At 44.6% G+C, this 12,308-nt stretch overlaps 1 protein-coding gene across 2 annotated transcripts in view; it reads right to left on the minus strand.

Annotated features, from left to right (window-relative positions):
• Nucleotides 1–12,308, minus strand: part of mknk1 (MAPK interacting serine/threonine kinase 1) — a 47,689-nt gene that overhangs the window by 11,207 nt on the left and 24,174 nt on the right. The window contains exons 3-8 of one of the 2 annotated variants that reach the window (XM_060941689.1): nt 10,626–10,713; nt 10,429–10,530; nt 6,083–6,180; nt 5,875–5,954; nt 3,594–3,667; nt 3,369–3,473 (exon numbers count right to left, since the gene is read on the minus strand). In XM_060941689.1, coding sequence (XP_060797672.1) covers nt 3,369–3,473; nt 3,594–3,667; nt 5,875–5,954; nt 6,083–6,180; nt 10,429–10,530; nt 10,626–10,713 — 547 coding nt within the window. Of the gene's footprint in view, nt 1–3,368; nt 3,474–3,593; nt 3,668–5,874; nt 5,955–6,082; nt 6,181–10,428; nt 10,534–10,625; nt 10,714–12,308 lie in introns of both variants that reach the window. The other variant, XM_060941688.1, reaches the window with a different exon arrangement.

Below are 12,308 nucleotides of genomic sequence, written 5' to 3' on the forward strand. Positions count from 1 at the left end.
ACCTCCCAGTCAGTCAGACGCGCTGTCACTCCTGTTAGCAATGTAGCTAGGCTCAGTATGGCCAATGGTATTTTTTGGGGCTGTAGTTAGATGCGACCAAACTCTTCCGCGTTTTTCCTGTTTACATAGGTTTATATGACCAGTGATATGAAACAAGTTCAGTTACACAAATTGAAACGTGGCGATTTTCTATGCTATGGAAAGTCCGCACTATAATGACAGGCGTACTAACACCTTCTGCGCGCTTCGGCAGCGCATTGATATCTGAGCTCCGTATCAATGCGCTGTCGAAGCGCGCAGAAGGTGTTATGGCGATGATACACGGGGCAACTTTTTGGGCAATGTTGCCGAGCAATGTTGCTGGCAACGGGCAACTAGGTGAGACACAGGGCAACTTTTCAGGGCAACTAACAATGGGCAACAACAGTTAGCAACAGCAGTTTACAGTTAACTTAAAAAAAAAAAAAAAAAATCGATGTCTTAAATTTTTGCTGTGACCATTTAATCAAGCTGTCTGTTGTTTTTTAGAGCTTTGGTGAGGTAAATTCCTCCATATAGAATATTAAAATAACTTACCGGCGTAAAAACAGATGAGGAGTCTCTCCATCTCTTCACTCCACTGACACTGAGCGGCCGCCATATTTGTTTGAAATTTCTGATCCGAACCTCACCGGAGGTCACATGACTCGATACTCGCGTTCTGATTGGCTTATCTCAAAAAGTTGCTAGAGATTATCAAAACCATTCAGAAAGAAACAATGTTGTCCAATCTCAATAGAAAAGAGTCAAAACGCAATTGCCCAGCAACACTGCTCAGCAACACTGCCCAAAAAGTTGCCCTGTGTATCATCACCATTAGTACGCCTGCCATTATAGTGCGGACTTTCCATAGCATAGAAAATCGCTACGTTTCAATTTGTGTAACTGAACTTGTTTCATGTCACTGGTCATATAAACCTATGTAAACAGGAAAAACGCGGAAGAGTTTGGTCGCATCTAACTACAGCCCCCAAAAAATACCGTTGGCCATACTGAGCCTAGCTACATTGCTAACAGGAGTGACAGCGCGTCTGACTGCGTCTGACTGATTGGGAGGTCGCGCAAAGCTCGGAGAGGTACGGAGCAGCTCGTCTCAATTCAGATAAGAGCATATTTCATTATGGAAATACGGTGGACTGTTCCTTTAAGGTATATTTTTTTACTTTAACTTACATATCAAGCAAATATAAAAAACAATGGACGAAAAGCGACAGAAGTGCAAATCCTAAAAAGTGATATTACAGTTAGTAGATATTTCCAACAGACACACTTTTTTTTTCCTGGGTCTGAATCTCAAGTAGTAAACTTGACAGGTACTAGAACACCATCAGACCAGACACCTTGGACTGAGTATACTATATAGAGCAATAATCCACCTGGGATTTGACTAACTGTGTTATATTCCTGCTATCATAAGAATGCAAAACGTAGGTAAATATCAGAAAAAAAAAAAAAAAATTGCGGGTGGGGAGAAAAAAAAAAGACGACACTAAAAAGAGTTTGTTTGTTAGAAGAAAACTGTTTCACTTTCAGCTTTGATGGTTTATGCAATACAAAACACAATGTACTGCAAATTGTAGATGATTTTAGGCCATCCATACGGAAGCCACGAGAGGCCCTTCATATAATCTTTTTTTTATTCAGCTTGTTATCCCGAGATAACGACATAATTAATTCAGGATCTCGAGAAAACAACACAACTAATTCGAGATCTCGAGAAAACAAAACAATTATTCTGTGATCTCGAGAAAACAAAATTATTTCATGATCTCAGCTGGATCACTGTATTAGAGCCCTGCACTCCCGCGGGAGTCCCGCGGGACCCGACGAAAAGCAGTGCGGCGCGGGACAAATTTTAAAAGCTCTTTGCGGGCGCGGGCGGGAGTGCACAATGCGGGCGCGGGCGGGAGAGGTGATAAGCTGCAGTCCCGCTAACTAAAAACGTGTTTAAAATAAAATTTATAAATTATTAATTTATGTCTATCGTATATAATTTGTGCTGGATATTTTATTCGGCATTAATAAAAACATTTTAAGATGCCTAAATTTGCGGATGTGGTCTAATCTCGCGTACGTTTCCGAATCCTTTCTGCTCTTCCGTGTTTGAGATCTCCGATCATGGCAGAAGAACAGAGCTCCTCTAGTGAAGCTCACAGTGCTTCAGAAGTAAGTGCTGCTTTAAAAAGGGGTACATTTACCGTTAAAAAGTCAAGAGTATTAGTCCCAAGTATTAAAAAGTATTAAAAAGGACTGTGTATCGCACAGATTGTTCAATTTAAAGCTAGAAATAGACAGTGTATAATCTGAGGAGCTGGTTGTGGTTGCGCAACACTTCATATGAGAGGAGAATGAAATCGCGGTTGGAATCATAACGCCACAGACTCGGAAGTGGGAGTGCGAGTGCGCAAAGCGAGAGCTGTCAATCAAAGCGAGAGCTGTCAATCATGAGCGCATGCAGCGCTCAACTTGGAATGTGTCAGCAGAATGTCAGAGTCTAAACAATAAACTTACAATAAATGAAGGATCGGTCAGTGGAGAGCTCAGCTAAGCTCAGCATGTTTAATTCCCCAAGCCAATGACAAGAACTTTCGTGAGAAATAACGCGAACGTCTGGCTCATGCGGGATTTGCGGGCGGGAGCGGGACAAAATATGGCAGGCGCGGGCGGGAGCGGGACTGAAAATCATAATTCTTTGCGGGAGCGGGACTGAAAATTCTGTCCCGCGCAGACCTCTACACTGTATCTCCGTGGGTAGAGACGAAGCCGGGCCAGTCTTCTGCAGAGGTGCCGCGGACTAATTTTGAAATTATCCCTTATTAAAAGACTTAATGCAATCTCTCCCTGTGTCAACCCCTGATCAAAATATTGCCTTATTAGGTGATCGATTATTCCAGACATTCTAATGACCAAAGTTGCGTCTATACAGAATGAGAAATAGCCCCAAAGTCAGCATATCACAAGTCTCTTGGCGCACCTGAATGAACCATTTCTCAGCTGTTTACTCGACATCATGGAATAATTGTTTTGTTTTCTCGAGATCTCGAAATAACGGTTTTGTTTTCTCGAGAGCCTGAATTAATTATGTCGTTATTTCGGGATAACAAGGTGAATAAAAAAAGATTATATGAAGGGCCTCTCTCGGCTTCCGTACATCCAAAATTACAGGCTTAATGATTTTTTTTTTAAATTTATTTGCATACTTGTATAACTTTCTAAATTATTGCAACCAAACTCGGTTTTAGAGCTATCTAACAGCTCTAGTGTATAGTATATGGTTAAACAGACGGTTCCATTAAATTATTGAGGTCAGCTACATGAGGAAATAATACCTTTAGTGTGTAGGAAGTGCAGCGCTTGAGCAATATCCCTCACAACGCGACTGGCTTCCAGTTCATCAAAGTGCTTCCTCCTTTGGATGTGTGTTAAAATGGAGCCTAAAAGGGTGAGCAGGTAAAGACACAAAGGAGGAATCTAAAATAAGTAACGATTATTGAATCAGCTCTTTCAACAAGCTTTAAAAGGATCTGGTTGTAGCTTTGTTTAGAGATCTGTACCTCCACAGAGCTTCTCAAACACCAAATAAAAGCAGCCGTCATCCTCAAAAAACTCAATGAGCTCGAGAATGTTCCTGTTGTGAAATGTAAAAAGAGGCTTTACTACGGGTGTCGGTTCCTTAAAGCAGATACGCAGAACCTTTATTTTTAAATAAGTTTCTGAGTGGATAGTATCTCCATCCTTGACTCTTGTATGCTGCGTAAATGGGAATCTTAAAAAAATATATTTTTGAGAGTTAAAATCGAACGCAAATTTGGCATTGGAGCTGCCCCGCTGAGCCAGCCAGCCCTGAGTGCGTGACGTCACAGCGGGAACCGGTTTTAAGGCCGAGGCCTTTTACAGCTACAGACCAAAGTCATGTAAATAAAAATTTATGGTGAAAGTAAGAAATCCCGTTACCGACTTGCTCAAAGACTGATTTGACTTCATTGATTGTGGGTTGACTCTCATTAAAACAGGAGCGGTGCTATAACTTATGCAACACACATGTACATGCATGCATTTTCACTGATAAAACGTAAAAGGCTCTTTAAATAATCAGATGAACTGAGACAATCACATTCTGAAGCAAATTAAATAATCTTATACCACTAACTTAAACACACAATACAAGTTACATGGATTATGGGGGCGTCATGGCTCAGGTGGCTAAGGCGCCATACCATAAATCTGGGGACCCAGGTTCGATTCCGACCCGAGGTCATTTCCCGATCCCTCCCCGTCTCTCTCTCCCACTCATTTCCTGTCCTGTCTCTACACTGTCCTATCCAATAAAAGGTGAAAAAAGCCCCAAAAAAAATCTTTAAAAAAAAAAAAAGTTACATGGATTAATGTAAGTGCAGGTAAACAACATTGTTTTTTTTTCAATCCAAATGAGAGTCGGAGTTTATCCGCTTCTTGAAGGCTGATCTTGTGGCCGATTGTTTCGAAACAATCTGATTTTCAGTTGCTCGTTCAGTTCTCTGTTCATTCGCTTCTTCCATGTAAGGGCGAGATGGCAGCAATATCCAGCGGAGAAAATCAGACGGCTGCTCCACTCTCTCTCTTTATACTGAGTACTCCGCCATTATTGCTCGGCTCAGGCAATTACTAAAACCTGGGACGGAACCGGTTTTAGCAACAACTGCGGGGACGTCCCTGCCTGAGCGATACGTCACGTCCGGCTACATCCCGGGTTTTACCAACAACCCTCGGCTCACTCCGGGAGGACTGGTGCAACTGAACTTTCCTTTTTTTAAAAAAAAAATAATAATAATACTTTCCTTTTCTAGGGCGGCACGGTGGTGTAGTGGTTAGCGCTGTCGCCTCACAGCAAGAAGGTCTGGGTTCGAGCCCCATGGCCGGCGAGGGCCTTTCTGTGCGGAGTTTGCATGTTCTCCCCGTGTCTGCGTGGGTTTCCTCCGGGTGCTCTGGTTTCCCCCACAGTCCAAAGACATGCAGGTTAGGTTAACTGGTGACTCTAAATTGAGCGTAGGTGTGAATGTGAGTGTGAATGGTTGTCTGTGTCCATGTGCAGCCCTGTGATGACCTGGCGACTTGTCCAGGGTGTACCCCGCCTTTCACCCGTAGTCAGCTGGGATAGGCTCCAGCTTGCCTGCGACCCTGTAGAAGGATAAAGCGGCTACAGATAATGAGACGAGATGAGATGAGACTTTCCTTTTCTTGTAGTTTTCTTTTCCTTTAATTGTTGGTACTGCACCCTCTTTCAATACGGGCTTATAGTCAACGCTCCTCAACAGATCAGAGGTTTCGTACGAGTATTCAGTAAAATGTGCAGAGCAGACGAGAGACCACTTTGAAACCGTCCAATGTGTCTGCGAACATCTCACAAAATGCGTCCAAATCTTTGCAGTTTGAACATTCTTGGACCATAAATGCAACGTAAATCCACCTTCTGTCGTGTTGCTGGCGGGTGCAGCACCACATCTACGTGGCATGGCGATAAATTAGCTCAAAATGGAGGATCGGAGTTGCAGTCAGCTCTGTGTTTTTAGTATAGCGGAAATGGCGATGAGACCGATAGACTTCCTGCTGTGACGTTACGGACGTCAAGGTCATTCACTCAGACCGCTACCTATATGAATCACTTTAATCGTAAAAATTACTATATTAGATTTATTGTTAACGCTTCAAACTATTCCTGCGCCATTCTTGAGGTCTCAAGGCATTTATAAATGAAAGTGAGGCCATGGCTCTGCGTATATGCTTTAACGCAACCCTGAAATGACAAGTCAATTAACTACAACTGTGAGGAACATAGGATACTAATGAAACGCTTACTCATTCCCTTGGCACTGATATAATGTCTCCACCTCTCTAAACACCCTGCTCCGACTGTGGCCAGCAATCTTCTCAATGATCTGAGTCCACACACATGAACAGATTATTAATTATGCATCTATAACATAGTACATTAGTGCATCTCAAGCACTGAACATGGATCGATTTAAAGTTTGTGTTGACCTCTGACGATAACGTGACGTCTCACCTTCACAGCGTACTCCTTGCCGCTTTGCAGGCTCACACATCCTTGAACTTTAGCGTACGCCCCCTGCCCCAGCACCTCGTCAGTGAGCCTGTACAGATCTGCGACACAAGAACCAGTTTGTTTTGGACGGTCAGTTTAACATCACTGTTCTCCATCTGATCCGGAATACGCAAAACAACATCGTGCAAATGAATTCTGTTATTCTTCCATGCTATCTGGACTAGTAGATATGTCAGCAAATTCAAAACAGATGGGATCATTTTCTTTGTTTATGACTTGCACAGTATAACATACAGTGTCTTGCAAAAGTATTCATCCCCCTTGGTGTTTGTCCTGTTTTGTTGCATTACAAGCTGGAATTAAAATAGCTTTTTGGAAGGTTAGTACCATTCGATTTATACAACATGCCTACCACTTTAAAGGTGCACATTGCTTCTTTATTGTGACACAAACAATAATTAAGATGAAAAAAAAAACAGAAATCTGGAGCGTGTATAGGTATTCACCCCCCAGTGTCAATACTTTGTAGAGCCACCTTTTGGTGTAATTCCAGCTGCAAGTCTCTTGGGGTATGTCTCTATTAGCTTAGCACATCTAGCCACTGGGATTGTTGCCCATTCCTCAAGGCAAAACTGCTCCAACTCCTTCAATGGGTTGTGTTGGTGTACAGCAATCTTCAAGTTATGCCACAGATTCTCAATTGGATTGAGGTCTGGGCTTTGACAATGTCATTCCAAGACATTTAAATGTTTCCCTTTAAACCACTCCAGTGTAGCTTTAGCAGTATGTTTAGGGTCATTGTCCTGCTGGAACGTGAATCTTCATCCCGGTCTCAAACCTCTGGCCGACTCAAACAGGTTTCCTCCAGAATTGCTCTGCATTTCATTGCCTTGTACCTGTGATATGTGCAATGACAAAGTTGAATTTAATCTAATCTAATCTAGTGCCATCCATCTTTCCTTCAGTCCTGACCAGCTTTCCTGTCCCTGCAGATGAAAAACTTCCCCACAGCATGATGCTGCCACCACCATGCTTCACTGTAGGAATGGTGTTCTCAGGGTGTTGGGTTTGCACCACACATGGCATTTCCCATGATGGCCAAAAAGTTCAATTTTAATCTCATTTGACCAGAGAATCTTCTTCCATGTGTTTGGGGAGTCTGCCACATGCTTTTGCGCAAACTCCAAACGTGTTTTCTTAAGCAATGGCTTTTTTCTGGCCACTCTTCCATAAAGCCCCGCTCTGTGGAGTGTACGGCTTAAAGTGGTCCTATGGACAGATACTCCCGTCTCCGCTGTGGATCTTTGCAGCTCCTTTAGTGTTATTTTTGGTGTCTTTGTTGCATCTCTGATTAATGCCCTCCTTGTCCAGTCTGTGAGTTTTTGTGGACGGCCTTCTCTTGTCAGGTTTGTAGTGGTGCCATATTCTTTCCATTTTGCTATAATGGATTTAATGGCGCTCCCTGGGATATTCAAAGTTTGGGATATTATTTTACAACCCAACCCTGATCTATACTTCTCCATAACTTTGTCTCTGACCTGTTTGGAGGCTCTTTGGTTTTCATGTTGCTTGCTTAGTAATGTTGCAGAGTCAGGGTCCTTCCAGAACAGGCTGATTTATACAGACATCATGTGACACTTTGATTGCACACAGTTGGAGCTTAAATCAACCAATAAAGACCATGTTCAGACTGCACCCTGAAACGACCCATATCTGATTTTTTGCCCATATGCGACCTGCATCCGATTTGTTATTGACAATCTGAACGACACAGATCTGATTTTTTTCACATGCGACCCAGGCCGCTTGGATATGTGGTCCTAATTCCGATGCATATCCGTTATTTTCACATGCGACTGCAGTCTGACCGGACAGGTCGCATTCATGCGACCTACACGTCATCAACAAGAGACAAACGTCACTATTCTGCGTTGGCTAATCCCGCCTCTTTGGTGGAAAACAACAATAATGTAGGTAAAGGTGTTTCTCGTAAGCCGAAAGTTGTTGACGAAATCATTATCAGAGAAGCGCAGCACGTCAACATCCCACCACTCCTGGCTGCGACTCCGCATCCATACCCTCCTTTCAACGGAGGTTGCTGCCACGGCCCCACACAGCGCCTGGACCAAAGCCCTTGCCCTCCTGCTTCTCAATCGCCTCCACAATACCAGGTTATTGTGCGAGTTCCGCCGCCGCCACAAAAACCACATCGCCAGGTCCCGCCTCATCTCCATGCTTTACTTGCAAACTTGAAGAGTGCGCTTTTTTTTTTGTTTACGTATTACGTAGATGTGCTTATTACGTGTCAATTTGCGCATGCGGGACACTTTTGAGTCGTTTTCCGTTCATATTGGAGATCGCATACAAGTCTCATATAATTGGTAATGTGAACGGCCTAACAAAAAAATCGGATTTCACAACAAATCAGATATGGGTTGTTTCAGGTTGCAGTCTGAACGTAGTGTTAGTGACCTATGAAGTGAACTGGTCAGACCAGCTTTTATTTAGTGGTTTTATACTAAAGGGGGAGGGGTGGCACGGTAGTGTAGTGGTTAGCGCTGTCGCCTCACAGCAAGAAGGTCCGGGTTCGAGCCCCGTGGCCGGCGAGGGCCTTTCTGTGTGGAGTTTGCATGTTCTCCCCGTGTCCGCGTGGGTTTCCTCCGGGTGCTCCGGTTTCCCCCACAGTCCAAAGACATGCAGGTTAGGTTAACTGGTGACTCTAAGGCTACGTTCACACTGCAGGCTGAAGTGACTCAAATCCGATCTTTTCGCCCATATGTGACCTGTATCCAATCTTTTATTGACAATATGAACGACACAGATCCGATTTTTTCAAATCCGACCCAGGCCGTTTGGATATGTGGTGCTAATTCCGATTCCTATCCGCTCTTTTCATATGCGACTTCAGTCTGAACCGCCAGGTCACATTCATCCGACTTACACGTCATCAACAAGCCACAAACGTCACTATTCTGCGCTGAAGTAGGCGGCGGGTCTCTCAAAAAAGTTACAACAACATGGCGCATAATCACGGGCGCAGATAGAGGGTGGGACGAGTCATATTTAAATTCACCTCGTTCGGTCCCCCCCACTTATAGGGAGGAAAAAACGTCTATGCTGTCTTTCTTTGCATAAGGCAAACCTCACGGAAAAATCAAAAGACTAATTACCATTCGGTTTATTGAGGTGCACAGCAGTGTATACATATAGTTGCAACAACTCACATAAAACAAAACAAAGACTGATATTCGGTTGGTTGAGCTGCGCAGACTGCACAGGTTGCGAGCTCGAGCTTGGTTGCTATGGTTACTAACAACAAGTTTGACAGGCATATCGGGGTTGGGGTTGGTTTGCTGGCAGCTTTGTCCCCCCCCCAGTTCAAAAAACGTATCTGCGCCCCTGCGCATGACATCAATGCGAGGGACGCTTCGGGCTGTGAAGGTTCTGAATCTTCTCAATGGAAGGACGCAGAGGTTAGGGAGCTGATTTCCATTTGGGGGGATGCAGCTATTCAAGCTAGATTGGATGGGTCATACCGCAACCGGGCGGTTTTACTTCCGTAAACACTGGCCATGCTCACTGCGTGTGACGTCGTCGTATCCTGCAGTGCGCATGCGGAACACTTTTAGGTCGCTTTTCGTTCATACTGAGGATCACATACAAGTCGCATATATTTGTTAATGTGAACGACCTCACAAAAAAATCGGAATTGAGCATTAAGCCTTGCAGTGTGAACGTAGCGTAAATTGACCGTAGGTGTGAATGTGAGTGTGAATGGTTGTCTGTGTCTATGTGTCAGCCCTGTGATGACCTGGCGACTTGTCCAGGGTGTACCCCGCCTTTCACCCGTAGTCAGCTGGGATAGGCTCCAGCTTGCCTGCGACCCTGTAGAACAGGATAAAGTGGCTAGAGATAATGAGATGAGATGAGATACTAAAGGGGGTGAATACTTATGCACACTCCAGATTTCTGTTTTTTCATCTTTATTGTTTGTCACAACAAAACAACAATGTGCACCTTGAAAGTGGTAGGCATGTTGTGTAAATCAAATGGTGCGAACCCTCCAAAAATCCATTTTAATTCCAGCTTGTAATACGACAAAACACCAAGGGGGATGAATACTTTTGCAAGACACTGTATCATAACATAAAAACATACATTTTTGTAGCCTGTGCAAAGATATGTTGGATTCCTCAGTGCTCTTCAGGTATATCAAAGTGTTCCCGGAGCAACAAAATACTGGGAAGAAACTCAATACAGCTACCTTGTATATCAAAAAGCCATCATGGTGGAACTGCGATCCATGCACATGTAGGACAATGGACAAACTGGTTTAGAGGAATTACTTTTGAATGTTCCTATGGAGCTGTCTACTGCCCGTGTCCTGCGTTTCTTCTTCCTTCTTCCCCCTGCGTCATTAATGTCCACCGGCTGACTGCTCTCCGTCACTACTACAGAGAATAACGCAGTTAAAGCACAGATTGGCTGGCATTTCTTTGGAGTTAACTGCTTTTATAACTGAACTTAATTTGGATCCGTGTACCTGACGAGTTCTGGGCAGCACGACGGGAAGGAGCAGGAAGCGCCACATCCCTGTCTGATGATCCAGACGCCAAAGAGTTACTGGTCACCTGAGGAACAGAGAATCGCGCACACATCAGAATGAAAACCTAACACCTCTGACAGTAATATGTTCCAAATGAGCTCGGCTTGGCCGGCGAGCGCGCGATGGCTCCCGGCTTGGCCGGCGAGCGCGCGATGGCTCCCGGCTTGGCCGGAGAGCGCGCGATGGCTCCCGGCTTGGCCGGAGAGCGCACGATGGCTCCCGGCTTGGCCGGAGAGCGCGCGATGGCTCCCGGCTTGGCCGGAGAGCGCGCGATGGCTCCCGGCTTGGCCGAGCGCGCTAGCTCAGTAAACTAGTAAATCCAGTAAAGGAAAAACTTGAGACTGAAAGGTTTTAACAGTAATCCAAATGACTGAACGTAAATATTGCTACAGTAACATACCAGCTACGATGTTGTTGACATTAGCTAGTGCTAACAGCTAGTTGCTAATACACTGCTACAACTACACCGACCCTAATAATACAGTTCTTGGTCATTGCCTGGTAACAGCAAATTTATAACGGGCCATGTCTCAACAGACTAAGAAGTTATTTCAATGACATTTAATAACATTTTGTTTATCCTGAGGACCGAAAGTAAATGAAAATGTGAACAAACCTTAGCTGTAATCAGATGGCGACCACCGGCTCCAGGGACGACCCGCTGATGTAGGCATGTTACCCAGCCTGACACAAAATATTTGTAGGCATCCAAACTCGTATACGCTTTCAGATCAATACCTGTGTATGGCGATGGGTTTTTAACGACATAGGTATACAGATCATGTGGGCCGAAGTCAGGTAAAGACGAGGGCTTCGTGTACTTCCGTACGTCAGTGAACAATCCTGGTGGAAGCAGGTAAACGTTGTTCTCTAAGCCTGCTAACCTCAATTTTTGCAAATACCTCTCCCTCTGCTCGCCCTATAAATGCCCTACGTCGCTGGATAGTGAAGGTGTTTTCTGCATCTCACTCCTTTTTCTTTTATGTTTTTCGTTTGTCGCCTTCCTCGCATTCAAACTGATTCGAGCCGTGCCGTCCAAAATGGCAGCGTCACATGACTTGGTCACGTGAGTGAAATACCTCAATACTATGTTCGCCCCCAGCCCTGCCCGAAATCCCCCATCCATCACTGCTCCTTCAAGAGCACCCCAATCGCGTGATTGTAGTAGACTATCCATGAGTTTAGGAAGGCATTGCGGGGACTGTCGCATGCAGGCTTGGGGTGTAACAGAATACATTTAATGGCGTTCGGTTAAAGGATACAAAATAACAGTAACCGCTTATTCCGTTACAGTACAGGGGGGAAAGATTCAGTGAAATTGGGGATTACTTCACAGGATCACAATGTGTGTGAGGTTGCTGGTTTTGGGCTTTTTTTTTGTTAAAATGTTAAAACCGTAAAAATGTTGAAATGCTAAAATGAAATGGTTGTTGACCGGTTGAATGGTTTTTGAATACCTGTCATTTAAGGGTTGGAGTGAGTAGAGACTGGGATAAGAGAGGTGTGCGTGTGTGTGTGTGTGGGTTTGCCCGGGGGGGGGGGGGGGGGGGTTGTTAGGGGGGGCCCATTCAGAGCATTTTGTCCCGGGCCCAGCCAAAGCGGTCAACGGCCCTGCCCTGG

Source organism: Neoarius graeffei, chromosome 15 (genome assembly GCF_027579695.1).
Source record: "Neoarius graeffei isolate fNeoGra1 chromosome 15, fNeoGra1.pri, whole genome shotgun sequence".
Taxonomy (NCBI): domain Eukaryota; kingdom Metazoa; phylum Chordata; class Actinopteri; order Siluriformes; family Ariidae; genus Neoarius; species Neoarius graeffei.